General features: G+C 38.2%; 1 protein-coding gene across 3 annotated transcripts in view; it reads left to right on the forward strand.

Moving 5' to 3' along the window:
• Positions 1–11,710, forward strand: part of LOC114463370 (metabotropic glutamate receptor 4-like) — a 222,398-nt gene extending 210,688 nt beyond the window's left edge. For all 3 annotated transcript variants that reach the window (XM_028446900.1, XM_028446903.1, XM_028446902.1), the window contains 2 exons: positions 3,630–3,876; positions 10,392–11,710. In XM_028446900.1, the coding sequence (XP_028302701.1) occupies positions 3,630–3,876; positions 10,392–10,441 (297 nt within the window). In that variant the 3' untranslated portion in view covers positions 10,442–11,710. The remainder of the gene's footprint in view (positions 1–3,629; positions 3,877–10,391) is intronic.
• Positions 11,711–14,584: the final 2,874 nt, after the last annotated feature.

Consider the following 14,584-nt stretch of genomic DNA (forward strand, 5'->3'; position numbering starts at 1 on the left):
AAAAAAAAAAAACTGACATGCTTAACTCAATATTTCGGGGGGGGGGGGGGGGGGCAATTGTTATTAGCTAAGCTCATACCCAAGGGTGAACACAAGTGGTCCAGATGCGCTGCCAAAATATTCAATGGGAACCTGATCAGAGTGTAAAGCACACTTAACTTTTGGGATAATGATTTGTTTCAGTTTTTCAGCCACATCTGTTCATTTTGTATGTTGGAAAATACAAATAAGCAAAGTGGAAAAGCGTTTAAACTCAATTGAACCATTTCTTTATTCACACAGTAATACATTTCCTTTGTTAAAACACAATGACTGCTCTAATTTTCATACTCCATTGGATACTATAACGGTGTGTGTTTGAATCAGCATGAATGGAACAGTCAGTACCGGAGACAGCAGCGATAGGAGCCCCGAGCTTTAACTGGTAAACCTTTACTGCAGCTGAACGGGAACTACAGTACTACAGCTGTCCCTTCTTCATTCTGCCTCTGTTGCTTTATTCTTCCCCATGGCCAGAAGTTCCACATGACACTCATGTTGGCTACAAAGAGATGTTTACAGTCTGTAGGGAAATCAGAGAGGCACAAAGAATAAAAACAAACAAAACACTCAAGCAGAGGTCACACCTGGGGATCTAAATGCTTCTATATATACTTTGACGAAAAAGAAACTGTGGAGCCTTCCAGTGGGAAAAGAAGGAAAGGACTCAAATATCAATAGAAAGTATTCATTATATATGATAATACGTGAATGTGGAATTGGCTGATTATTACATTAGGCCCCCAAGAATTGACTGAATGTGGTTTGCTGTCATCCTCATTCTTCTGTCCGTTATTTTCATACATTTCTTCTTTTTCTCGCTTAAGGAACAATTACACTGTTTCTCAGCCATGCACTTGTTTTTCCACTGAGATTCACTTCATTCTGCCCCCCAGCGGAATGTTACACTGACTGTGCTGGCCTGTTTAACAGCTGAAATCAGACACATGTGGCCCCCATAGGAGTGTTTTCATTACATCAGTTCACATTTAACATGAGCATACATCTATGTTTTCCTTCTTTGTGTTTCTGCTGAATGATACTGAGGAGCGTTTGTGCTAACTCCCGGGATTTATTCGGTGTGTGGCGTAAGACTACACTGGTTGCCTTCTTACTGGGCTAAATCACCATGGTAACTTAGAAGTAACCAGGGGTGGGCTTGGACAAAAATTCATCCCTTGCATCTTCTGTCCAGACCAGTCCACTACATTATCAGCAACACCACGTAGAAGCAGTTATTAAGTTAGTAATGCTCAACATGTTGCTTTTTATGTCTTAATTTTAATTATTGTTCCCCCAGAAAACATTAAAAGTTCAAAAAGTTCTGACACTTTTTTTTTTTCTTCAGATTTTAGATTCCTTTTGCCAAAAAATACCTTCTTTTTTTTTTTTTTTTTTTTCCTATTTTTGTCAATTTTTGCAAGTTCATTTTGACACTTTTATCAATTTTTGGCAATTTTTCATCCAAATAAGCTAACTTTTACCCACCAAATACCACTTGTTTCCTTTTTCCCCTACTTTTACCCTCTGTTGTTTGATATTTTTGTCCTTTTTCACTATTGTTTGCCACATTTTGCTCATCAAAGCTACCCTTTACCAATATATACCACCTGGATTCTTTTTATTTGCCCATTGTTTTGGACAGTCTTGACTGCGTTTGGCCACTTTTTTGCCACTTTTGAGCTATTTTTGGCCACCTGTTACCACAGACTGGCCCATTTCGGGTCAACGGCCCAATGGGACGATGCCCGGTATGCCAGATGGCCATTCCACCCTTGGGCTGAATGACTAACCTGGTCTGGACCAGGTTATAAAGTGGATAAGATCTGAGCAAGTACAATCAGTTCTCCTAGAAAATGACCTGTCCATTGATAGAAGATCCTGGTTGGTGCAGATCTGACAGCTGCGTTTAGGAAAGAAAGATTATTAATGGATAAATGCACCTATTTTTATTTACAGATTATATCCTTTAGGAAAGTTGTATACATTTACATCTGATGGACTTATCTACAGTCGATGAAGCCTGTGTCAGGAACTCTCCGTATCGTGGACTTATCTAGTCATTCATTCACATATACGCTAGAGCAGAGGTTCTCAATTAAACTAACTACAGTTAAACAATGTGCTCTCATCCTAGTATGTGTGTGATACATTGAGGGGGACTATAGGAGCACATCTGTGCCTTAATAAAGTGATCAGATTCCTGCACGTTTATCATCCAATGGAATAATATCAACACTTTTATGCCTTAACGGTGTCAGCAGCTTCCCGCCTGTGTTTCTTTCATCCTGCTTTTTTGGCAGCAACAGTGTTTGTTTTCATCTTAAGTATGGATTTAAAGAATTATTCCTCAATTGAGCCATAAATGCTCTACTGAGTTCTCCAACGTTTGTGATTGGTCTGACGCTGCAATCTCCACCTCTGTCACAGGCTGAAATCACCTCGCTTAAGTGAACGTATTTATATCCTGCTTCGTAGGACAGGGGCTCTCTGACGGAGAATGTTTATTTAGGTGAAGCCCACTAACAAAGAGATATCCAGGATATAGTTATCCAGCTTGGTAGTACAGGCCCTAAAGGACATATAGGCATACATTGTTTATATCAAATATGAATATATATTTAGTCAAAAATGATTCAAACAGTAGATGCTCTCTAGCTTTTAACTGACAACCAATCAAGTTGCTGGATATTAGTTACAACTTTGCTAGTAGAAAAGAAATGGCCAATTGATCAATGACATGAATAAACAAGTATGTCCTGCTAACGTATGGAGAGTTTTATTTTACTGTGCAAGGTGTAAACTTAAGTACGAGATCCGGTTTCAACTTGAATCCATGGAATGGCAGCTGTGACAGCTCTGTCTTTGTGTGAGTTGGTGGTGCTGTCAAAACAGTGAGGCATCATTGTTGTGCTTAAAACAAGTGAAGAGCAACAGAAACTTTCTCCATTGCTATATTTACTTCCTACTTCTAATTCAAATAGCCTCTTGCATTATTTCTATAATGCCATGACTTGAATTCTATCTGAATAGATCTTTATCACGACTTGTCGTCACTCATTGTGAGTCACTTAGTCATGAAATTACAAGTTTCAACCTCCATTTGGAAAACCAACCCTAAGAGTTTTATTTCAACGTATGTCACTGTAATTTTGGAAACAACACCCAGACGAATAATGATTGTTCTTGTCTTGTTCACTCTAATAATTCAGCTGATTTCACTTTATGTTTAGTTTTTATGACTTTGTTTTTCTTTGCCTTAATTATAGCAAACCTACGAGGAACCCTAAAGATCCGACTGAGTGGTATTATTAAAGCGTGTTCAGTTGGATACGAAGCTCAGTAATAAAACTAGCCTAGCATAAAATTGGTCAAACAGAAGTGTCCATAAAAGCAGATGAGATGCTGATTTACACACAAGGTGTATTAAGAGAATTCAAAGTCTCTGTATGTCACATCTTAACAACTAATGTATCATGGAGCGCACTAATTATATTGATGTACTGCAGATGTCACCTGTTAGAACAGAAACACAGTCTGTAGTGAAGTAACTAATGACATTATTAACCGTTGGTGTGTGCTTCTTGCAGATGTACATTCAAACAACTACGCTGACCATCTCTGTGAGCCTGAGTGCCTCCGTGTCCCTCGGGTTGCTCTACATGCCAAAGGTATACGTCATCCTCTGTCACCCTGAGCAGAACGTGCCCAAGCGCACGCACAGCCTCAAGGCCGTGGTCACGGCGGCGGCCATGTCGAACAAGTTCAACCCCAAGGCCGGACTCAGACCCAACGGAGAGGCGACCAGCGAGCTGTGCGAAAGCTTGGAAACACAGTGTAAGAATACATAAGATGATCATGATTGTCTTTCAAATCAGTGTTTCTCATCTGGGGGTACGCGATGGCAATACAGGGGGTAATTGAGAGAGAAAGAGGAAAATTAACAAATGAAAGCATTAAAAAATGGGGTTTTACAATGTTTATTTTAAGTTAAAAATGAAAATCATACTAAATATTACCAGCAACTCCCAAAACAACAACAAAGACAAGCAAAATAAGAGAAAAATATACTGAATAATACAAACAACAGACAAACAACAACAAAATACACAAAATGACAACAAAAACACACACACTAAGAGAGAAAAGATACGTACTATTACCAGCAACACACAAAACGACACCAAAGACACACTAAATGAGAGAAAAATACACAAGATCACTACAAAATACACAAAAATAACAGTGAAACGTACAAAACGACATAATAAACAACCAAACGACACCAAAAACACACACTGAGAAACAATAATTTAACTGACACTAACAACACACAAAAATTATAACAAAAACACACAAAATAAGAGAAAAATATACTGAATAATAAAAAGAACAGACAGACAAACAATATCAAAATAGAAAAAAGGACATTAAAAACACACACAATTATGAAAAAATGACACATCAGGAGGGAGATGACCGGAAATACTGTTTTGTTCCGTTTGTTTACAAAACTAGAAAGTGCCCGTTGGAAATGTGAGTGTGTGTGGCCCTTTAACTGCGAATGAATTGTCGCTCCACCGTGTGCGGAGTGAGAGAGTGTATGTGACCGGAGCATATCGATTATAAGCTGTATGCCGTTTTGAATGATTGGCAAAACAAAACGTTATAGTCCATAGTCACAGGTGGACAGTAATTTTATGTAATTATTCATTAAATGAACTATTACAGTCCAAACAATTCCAATGTCGAACAGCTTTGAAGCAAGCTGTAGCTCTGTCTGTCCCTGAACAGCAGAGATATTTGAGTCACAGACAGACTCCTTGCTTTTATAAAGATATGAGATTCTTTAAAATGTGTGTTCTCACTCATTCATTCCATCATTATGCTCTATAGTTGTTATTTTTCATAGAATTTTGAGCTAAATGTTGCATTCAAAAGTAAGAGAAAAGTTTAGAACCACTGTTTTAGAGAATGAAACGACATGTGTGAACAGTACTTCCTTTGACTGCATGTTATTTAACATCGACTCTGCTGTTTATATAATGGGGACAAATGGCTGAACCCATGAAGAAATCGTTTTGATGTGTTTAAAGGTGATAGTGATAGAATGAAACCAGCATGGTCAAAACGCCGTCAGCGTATTTTCTTTTTTTTATTCATTCCATATACTCTCCTCGGGTAACCAAATTAATTCATCATCTGAAAGAAAACTGATGATGCTGACAGCTAATAACTTAGCCATTGCAGGCCTGTCAGGAGCTGTTGGAGGAATTCTTGATCCACAGCAGTGACTTTGATACCGTACTACTTGACATTCAACAGCTGCCCCCAAGCATGAAGAACCAGTCTTGTATACCTACTACTACTACTACTACTACTACTACTATTTCCTATCGTGACCATAAACCTCTGTAACTTTCAAACTATTCTGAGAAGTCACTCACGCTGCTGGAGAAACCATAATTTTTAGTCACATAAAGACGTTGTGTAGGCCAGTGGCACCACCAGCCGGAATCCTGTACCTACTGTGCGTACATTTTTTTTGAAGTTGTGGAAAAAAAGAAAAAACAACTAAAGGGTTTAAAGAGACTTTAATCCCAATGTGCATGCTGATGTGAAGGTTCTCCTAACAATGCCCGTGTCCACTGCTCGTGCTGAGCGTTTATTCAGCTGTTAAAGGCGGCCATACACTGTGCAATTTTTGGCTCATTTCTGCTGAATTTGACTCGTGCATCTATTTTTTGGGATCGGGCCAAGTTTCTGCTAAATCGTTCATCAATCAAACATGTTTGAAATCCCGATCACTCCTCGTAAGGGTATCGCACTGTTGAAGCAGTGCCACGGACTGTGCTGCCCACGTTTGTCCAGCCAGTCCCTCTCATCACCGCCTTTTCTTTTCTAAAGCTCTTTTTGCTGAGATTTGCGAGTGTCTCTCCACTTCCGGGTTATTCTTCTTCTTCTGTTTTAATGGCGACGCTTCAGAGTTCTTCTTCTTTTTCTAATTTGTACGTTGCATTTCTGGAAACCATCTGTGCGTACTATGAAATTGAAGCCTGGCGATACCACTGGTGTAGGCCACAATGATTCATAAATCAATGATAATTTGCTTGAAAAAAAGATGTAAAGGGTTGAAACTGCTCGAAAATGTGTTTTGATCTCCACTGGGATTGTCGGAAAAGTTTTGCACATTGTATTGTGGGATTAAAGACCTGTAGACGGACGCAAAAGTGTGTTTACTTCATTCTTACCATGATTCCCTGTGTTTCTTCACCAGACAAGGAGGACAGTGATTCTCTTGACACCATTTTTGTTCTAGTTTGTTCCCAGTACAGTAGTCCCTCGTTTATCGTGGGGGTTACGTTCTAAAAACAACCCGCAATAGGCGAAATCTGCGAAGTAGTCAGCTGTATTTCTTACAATTATTATACATGTTTTAAGGCTGTCAAACCCCTCACCACATACTTTATACACTTTTCTCAGAGGAATTAACATTTCTCTCTTGTTTAAACACTCTCAAAGTTCAAACCTTCGTAGATTTTAAAACATAAAACCTGTTTTCAAACATAAAGCACTTCAGAGTCACACTGCTAGCGATCAGACATTGATGCCGAACGCATTCAGAGTCTTTGTTGATGATGACGTCACGTCAACATGGACACTAGTCTGTTCACCCATTCAACCATGGAGTAGAAGCTGTGTGTGACCACCTGGAGCTGTATGATACGGCCTTTATAACCAGGACCGGACTAGGAAGGATTTGGTGTGGAGGAGAACAGCGAGGAGGTGGTAGTAGGTGTGTCGCTGGTGGGTGAACGCAGTATTAGCCAATCAGGACGTAGAACACAATGCGCGTTCATACGCTGTTAAAAAAATACATCCAAAATTGCACTGTAAAAAAAATCAGCTAAACACGAAAGGTGAACCATGATACAGCGAGGGACTACTGTATCCCCTGTGATATCAACTCACTTGGCGAGACATTCAAATTTGTCCTGATATAGATCTTCACATGTAATCACCAAAATAAATCTGCCATTGTTTTGTCACAACTTTCAGTCTGTGAAAACACCAGAAATGTGTTCAGAAGTCACACAAGAAAACACAAGAAATCAAAGTCAGAATGACATGAAAACACTTCTATGCATCCATTTATGGGAATCCACGTCAGGCAATGTCAATACAATAATGTTTACATTGGAGAAAAAAAGCAAACTTTCGAGCACCAAGTTCAACGTTTTTTGAGTAAAGCATAGTCAATTCATTGATCTATAAGGCCTACACCATGTCTTTATCTGATAAAAAAATTAATATTAAAAAAATGTCTCCAGCAGCTGTGGGTGTTGTAGGTGATATTATCTGCAGACTGGTCATCAGGTTATAACAATCATATAAACATAAACTAACTAGTAACTCAAAAAATATGAAATATAAAAATGCTAAAAGCGTATTATTGAAAAATATGTTTTCTGTTTTGCTAAATACCCCTAAGAATAACAAACCTTGCAGGAATCAAAAATGGCAAAATCCCTATAAACAAACAACAAAAGATTATGACTCATTTCTTCAGTGCCAGCTTGTGCCTCCTTCCCATCTCAATAGTAATTATGCTTGGCTCTATGTGTTAGTGTCATACTGTTACAGTTGTGGCTTTATCTGTATGACATCGCTTATCTCGGCAGGAATGGGTTTTAATCATTCCTTGTTGTCAACATAGATATATTTCCTAATTTAGGCACAAACGTACTGGTAAAACCATGCTTTTCGCATGCTTTCACATTTATATATTGAAATTGAAGTCAATGCAAAAACTAAGACAATAATTTGAATACACGCCGTACAGACAATGGTCTTGTCTCGCAAGGCTCATTAACAACGCAAACTTTTTTTTTTTCTTTCATTCTTGGTACCCACTTTTCGCGGAGGGTTAATAAAGGCTATTGTTAGAATAAGTGGCGAGGAGGCAAAGACGCAGGAATGATAGCCAGCTGCAGTTTATCCTGATGGGGTTACCGTTTACAGGGGCTGCACAGTGCATGGCTATTTGAATAAGCACCATTTGTCATTGTCAATGCTGGTGGGAATAGATAGCTTGATGAAATTGAAAAATTCCTGTTTTGGCTGACTCACACTACAGCCTAGATCTGGTGGTGATATGTCAACATTTATCTGCTCCACCTCAGCGAATCAGCTGACATGGTCTGCAGAGAGAACCGGCAGGTTGCCGACTGATTACAGCAGAAAAACAAGTTGGGTGAATAAGGCCGCATGACTTTAGCTAAAAACTAAATCCCCTTTTTTTTCAAAAAAAAACTCACTGGATTATATTATTTAAAGTATTTATTTATTTATTTTTTTTAATTAAAAAAGTGAAAACTAATTTTCTTTTGCCTTTAAAGGTGAAAAATCACATTCCTTTAGCCTCATTCAGAGGGTCAAAGTTGGAAAAGTTATGTTTCCTCCCTCCCTTATTGTTCGACATTTTATAAAAAAATCAGCTCCAAACGGGCGAGTTGGATTTTTCTCACGTCGGGACGTCAGATCGCAGAAACTCCTCCTCTTGACAATCTTGGCTCCTCCTACCCTACATAAGAATGTGAGAATGTGAGCTCCTTCCTCTCAAACTATCTCACAGATAAAACAAACACTGCAGTTTAATATTGAATAAATGTTATTGTCATAACGAAATGTGTTCTCTGAACTTAACCCCTCCCTGAGGAGCAGTGGACAGCCACGATGTAGTGCCCGGAGAGCAGTTCCACTTTTAGTAACCGTTATACCGCCTCGTATCGCCTTTCACATAATCTGATGTGTTATTGACACAATGTGACGCAGCGGTTGGACAAAACAGTGGGTTATCATCTTAAATGGATTAGTTCTGTGGTCAGAATATGTGCGGATGACAAGAAAGCAACGTAGCAGCTCAGGTGAGTGTTTGAAACAGCTGACTGACTCCACTGTTGCTGATGTGATAAACACACACCCTGAAGCAGCTCTGAGAATAACTCACAATCACAATAACCGCTTAAACAGCCATGTGTTTTACTGTAATCTGCAGTTTGTTGGCTAAAAACAGTAACAGACAATCGCTTTGGTGATCACTGATTTCCCTCGTAAGAGCGAGGCATGAAGTCTGCTTCAACAGACACGCCCACTCATGCATATACAGTGTTGTGTTCAAGACCACACTATCCGAGACCAAGACTTGCCCGAGACGAGAATGCACCGAGAACAAGACAAGACCAAGACTTTCGGGAGCCGAGACCGAGTCAAGACCAAAACCGAGACAAGCCGAGAACGAGACCAAGACCATAAACATTTTTTTTTTCAATTTAAAAAATATAAAGCTTTAACAAAGAAATTAACATTTTTAAATTAACATTTTAAAAAGAAGAGGTTGTAATGGGTGTCTATCACTTTAAATGTGTTGGAAACCAGTGTGTAAAGTACACTGACTGAGGAGTGCAAGAACACATTTACAAATAGCACAACAAATTTACAATTTTTAAAAGCTTATTTATCTCAGAAATACGGTCAAAACCTCCTGAGTTAATAAGCAAAGCGTGACTTTACAGCTTGCCTCTCAGAACCCCCCCCCCGTATGATTTCACACAACACAATTACAAATGCTGGAAACAAATATAAAAATTACTGCAACACTTTTACAAAAGGTCAAAACAAGTTAACAAATATGGAAACACTTTTACACTTACAAAGTGCCACTGCAAATCTGTTTCAGCATTTCAGCACAGTGTTTTTTCCAGATAATTATGAATATTTGTTTTTGTTTTCAAAATTGTAAATTTGTTGTGGCATTTGTAAAAGTGCTTTTGCACTTCTCAGCCACCGTAGTAAAGGGACCAGGTCCTTAGCAACGTGGAATGCCACCACATCTGTAATCCTTTTCCACGTCGCTTGGGTAGCGCTAATTACTACGGTGGCATGGAGGAGCACAGCCCAAAGACGGCCAAGGCAGTGATACATCATGCCCTGTTTACCCTCGTAAATGGAACAATCGATATTCCAATTGATAAAATCGCCCTCAATAAATAATCCAATTTTGATTTTATATCGATTTATCGTGCAGCCTTAGAGGTAGTTGTGATGTATTTTGGGCAAGGAGCAAAAAAAAGGCGTACAAACGTCAGAATTTTGTGAAATTCTATGACTCATCCTGTACCGTAATGAAATCCTTAGCAATTACGTGACAATCTGTTTCACACTCTTTTCACCACAACCTCAAAGCAACATCGAAATGATCCAACCTTCACTTATGTAACAAATGACAATAGTTCTCTTTGGCTCCAATTGAGTCTCAAGCTCCTTTTTTCTTTCCCATTCTTGTCTTTCAGCTTTCTCTACGAAGCAAACCTACATCAGCTACAGCAACCATACAATCTAAGGGACAATGGTTCTTAATACGATTCAGGATGCCCACCCAGGTGGAAAGAAAAAAAAATGCTGTGGATTTTCCCCACACAATCGGCAAAAGAAGAAAAAGAGGGGGGAGGAAAAAGCTGCTGTGCCTTTGTGTTGGTGGAGATCAGACAAGCATTTGCCCAACGATGCAGCCTATTGAGGACGGACAACAAGGCACAGGGTTGGAAAACACAAAAACCGGAGCAGATAACAGAAGAAATGTAAAATTTCACATACGGTCTGCCTCATTTAAAACATGTAAAAAAAAAAAAAGATAAGAGAAATAAGAAATAATTGCATGGCAGAGGCCCAACGACAACTAATGGAGCTTTTCCTTTAAGTGTTAACATTTCGGCTGTGCTCTATTCCAAGGCCTCTTTTAGCATCTTGAACATCAGTGACGTCAAGAAAACGTTAAGATGTTTCAAAGGTTTTGTGCCAGTTTTACAAAACTCAAAATGATCGGAAATCTTCAAGGCATCAAGAATGGAGACGACGAAGACATGGCCAAGGGTCAATTCCAGTCTAATTAGTAAAAAAAAAACTGGGAAATGATGATAATCGCCACAACAGATGTCTACCAGACACCATTTAGGTTAATTTCCACCGTCAGGAGCCCAAGTTCATAAATCATGATTTCAAAACATTATTTGCAGACTTAAAGCATGCCGGTTCAGCCCCCGTGTTGTGTTGCTAAGAAAAAAAAACAATATTTGGAATGTCTCTGTTGCAGCATTGTTTACAATTGTTTGGGCCTTTGTATGTTAAAATTGTCTTCAAATGGTGAAGGTCTAGTGAGTGATTGTTTCTCTGTGTTTAAAAGTGAGGCCATGACTTGTACTACCAGCTAACCCAAGGCTGCCACTGCCCTCTGCATAATACATGTCTGTGCTTTGAAAACAGTGGCGCGGTTCTAAGAAACGGACAGGACTCCTCACAGTATGAGCCGTCATCCATGTTGACCATCCCCATCACTGCCGCCATAACTCACGGTATCACGTGCAAAAAGTGTTCAAAGTCAAGCATCGCTGTACAGATTAATTTTTACAAAGAATTAAGATAAAGTACTGTATGTCCTCGAGAGGATCATGCAATATACCCCAGAAGGTGATATCCATAATGGAGCAGCTACTTAGAAAATCCATTATATTACTGTCGTTCTCGGGTGCTTTGATGATAAGAAGGTGGTGCCGGGAAATTTTAAGGAATTTCAACAATTGAAAATCGAATTCGAAAATTAGACATTTGTCTTTATCAAGCACCCTGAAACTTTGTGCACCCTTCGTTCTTTGGTTATTCCGTTTTAAAAACAGATCAAAATAACAAATAAAAGATGTAGTTATTTTGTTTTACTGACTTAAAACTAAAACAAAAATACAGAAAAAAAATCAAAAACCAGATAAGAAGCGTTTTTCTGATTTTTCAATATTTACGGCAATCTGTGGCGAGAGCTTCATGTTTTGATCTCGCCACACAGAGGGGACCCACAGACTCCTAGACAAAAAAGGAGCGATAAGTCATATTACTGATGAACTAGTGAATTGAAATGTCATTAATACATTAATAAATCAAAACAAAAAATGGACGTTACGTAAAACAGGCACATGATGTGTGATTAAAGAAAACGGAGGTGGTGTAATGAATCTATTGGTTTTGAGCCAGTAAAACAAAATAACCACAAAGTTTGTTTATTTTGATTTGGTTTAAAAACAGAATAACCAAAGAACGAAGGGTACACGGTTTCCCGAACTGTCTGAAGATACAAATATTTTCTCTTATGCAGTATAAAGAGCCTTTTTTATGTCACTGAGATAACAGGGTTGGGTCATTTGTTGTGAAATCAACACTGATGTCCATGCATCTCTGTATTGATTTTAACGGCCATTTGTGTTGGGAAAAATGTAATGTCAGTGCTGACCAAAATTCAGTGGTATATTAATGTATATTATGAAATAAGTTTGAACTTGTCTGCTTTATGTCTTTGCATATCTGAAAATTGGGGCAAATGTACAACAACATAAAAAAAGAACAAAAAAAAAAGTGCCTGGATATTTGATTATGTATTTGTAAAAAAAAAACAAACAAACAAAGAAATTCATGAAAACTCGTGAAATGTGTGTAAAGCATGTTAGGATTCCTTTCTTTATTTTTTACACAAAGTTTTATTTCTAATAAAAATCTTTGATGATCTAAAGTTAAATTTGTGGGTTTCACGCACCTGAGTTTTCAATACCTTCCTTGTTTAATCTACAAAAAATAAAACAAACAAACAAACAAAAAACAAGATAACATTGTAATTTCCAGCTACATAATTAATAGTACTTCTTTACAAGTTTTAATGTTGTAAACAAACACAGAAAACATCCAAAATGCAAATAAAAAAGCTACTTTTTCTGCCCTGAAGAGGAAATACAATTGTTGCCATCCTGAAAAACACAGTGCGCCAATTGCTTTAATTATATGGCTGAAAGGTCAGAGCTGGAGGATGGACATGAAATTATTTTAAATGAATGGGTTGCTTCTGCTCAAATCCAAGGCCTGTGCCTGCAACAAGACCCCTGCATCTATCATTTTCACGCCTCCGCAAAACTCCACACACAACATGCCTTGCAGATAATGGTCAATGCATGGCAAGTCTAGCAAATGAACACTCAATTGTTAGATTATATTAGCCCAATCCAATGCAAGGGACACACTTCTCTACAACATTGCATCCCTTTCTGCCTGGAAGAACACAGAACAAATATTTACAAAATCAGTCATCATATGTTTATTGTTCATTGACACACAAAGAGATAACAAGTAATGTTGTTCATCTGTGGCTGGTTTAGCGTTGTTTATTCACCCAAAAGAAAAACTGCTGACACATTTTTCATATGTCACCAAAGTTTGAATTTGGGTGTTGGGGAAAGGTTGTTTGTTCTGGGTACATTAGAACCAACAGACTCCCTAAGCTGAGCTGACTGAGAGACACAAGGAAAGGGAAGAGGTGGCAAAAGTGCTCGTCTTCAGTTCTCGAGTAAAAGTATAGATACTTGAAAAATGACTGGTAAAAGTATTGAAGTTTCTCCCTTACTTGAAAAGTAAAAAAGCACATGCTAACTAAATGTACTTAAGTAAAAAAAAAAAAAAAGGAAAAATTACAGTGTTTTTAAACCAGCAAATTCCATATATTTTATTTTGTAGAAAACTGATACATGGAAATAAATTAAATCTGTTACCCTTTATGAACACCTGGAGAATTTAGCAATCATTGTAGGTCACATTTGTGAATAAAATGTTTCAAGACACATTTTCATTACAGCAACAAATACATTTAAAAAATACATGATATAAACATTAAGATTTTTTAAATATGTGTAAAGTTGACATGTCGTTCAGGTCCCTATTCAATTTGATCCATAAGTCAAAAGCTCTAACAAAGACAGACATTTGTAAATGGTTTGTATTAGGACGGTGACTAAAACCCATATTAGCATGGGATTAGTTTTACCTAGGGACAACATGCAATTTGTAATAATTGCGGAGAATGTTTGTAATGTTACTCCCGTGCAAATCGGCCATGTCAGTAATTTGTAAAGTAAAAATTCCCCCGCAAATGACCTACTATATTTAGCTGAACTCCGAGGTCCTGTGATAATACTAATCCAATGCGAATAGGCATCTCTGTAATTTGGACAGAAATGGGCGGGATCTGATTACATGTTGTTTTGTTTCTGGTGTCTGTGTTTACATATGTGTGCATATATGAAAACAAAAGTAAACAAAACAGAATTCTTATTATTATTTAGCAAAAATGTATTTTCCAGTAGTGCGCATGCGCATATACATACTCATAATCGATCTCAGTACGAGGTAAACTCTGACCGTGACACCGGGACGCATGTTTATTTACATTTGGCGAAGAATGGAGGCTGCATTGGAGTGTTTAGAAAACCTTTTGGGTCCCGGACCAGCAAAACCTTATCAGCCCGTAACGTACAGCAACAAAAAGAGAAGGAGCAATATTAGAAGCAGCCTTCTATTTATTACAGCCGGCTAGCGCTAGCAGTAACACAGCACCGAGCTGTGGTCAAAAGCCTGCAAAGTTGTTTTAACATCAACTCTCACTGTTTCACGTTCTCAG

The sequence above is a fragment of the Gouania willdenowi genome, chromosome 5 (assembly GCF_900634775.1).
Source record: "Gouania willdenowi chromosome 5, fGouWil2.1, whole genome shotgun sequence".
NCBI lineage: Eukaryota > Metazoa > Chordata > Actinopteri > Blenniiformes > Gobiesocidae > Gouania > Gouania willdenowi.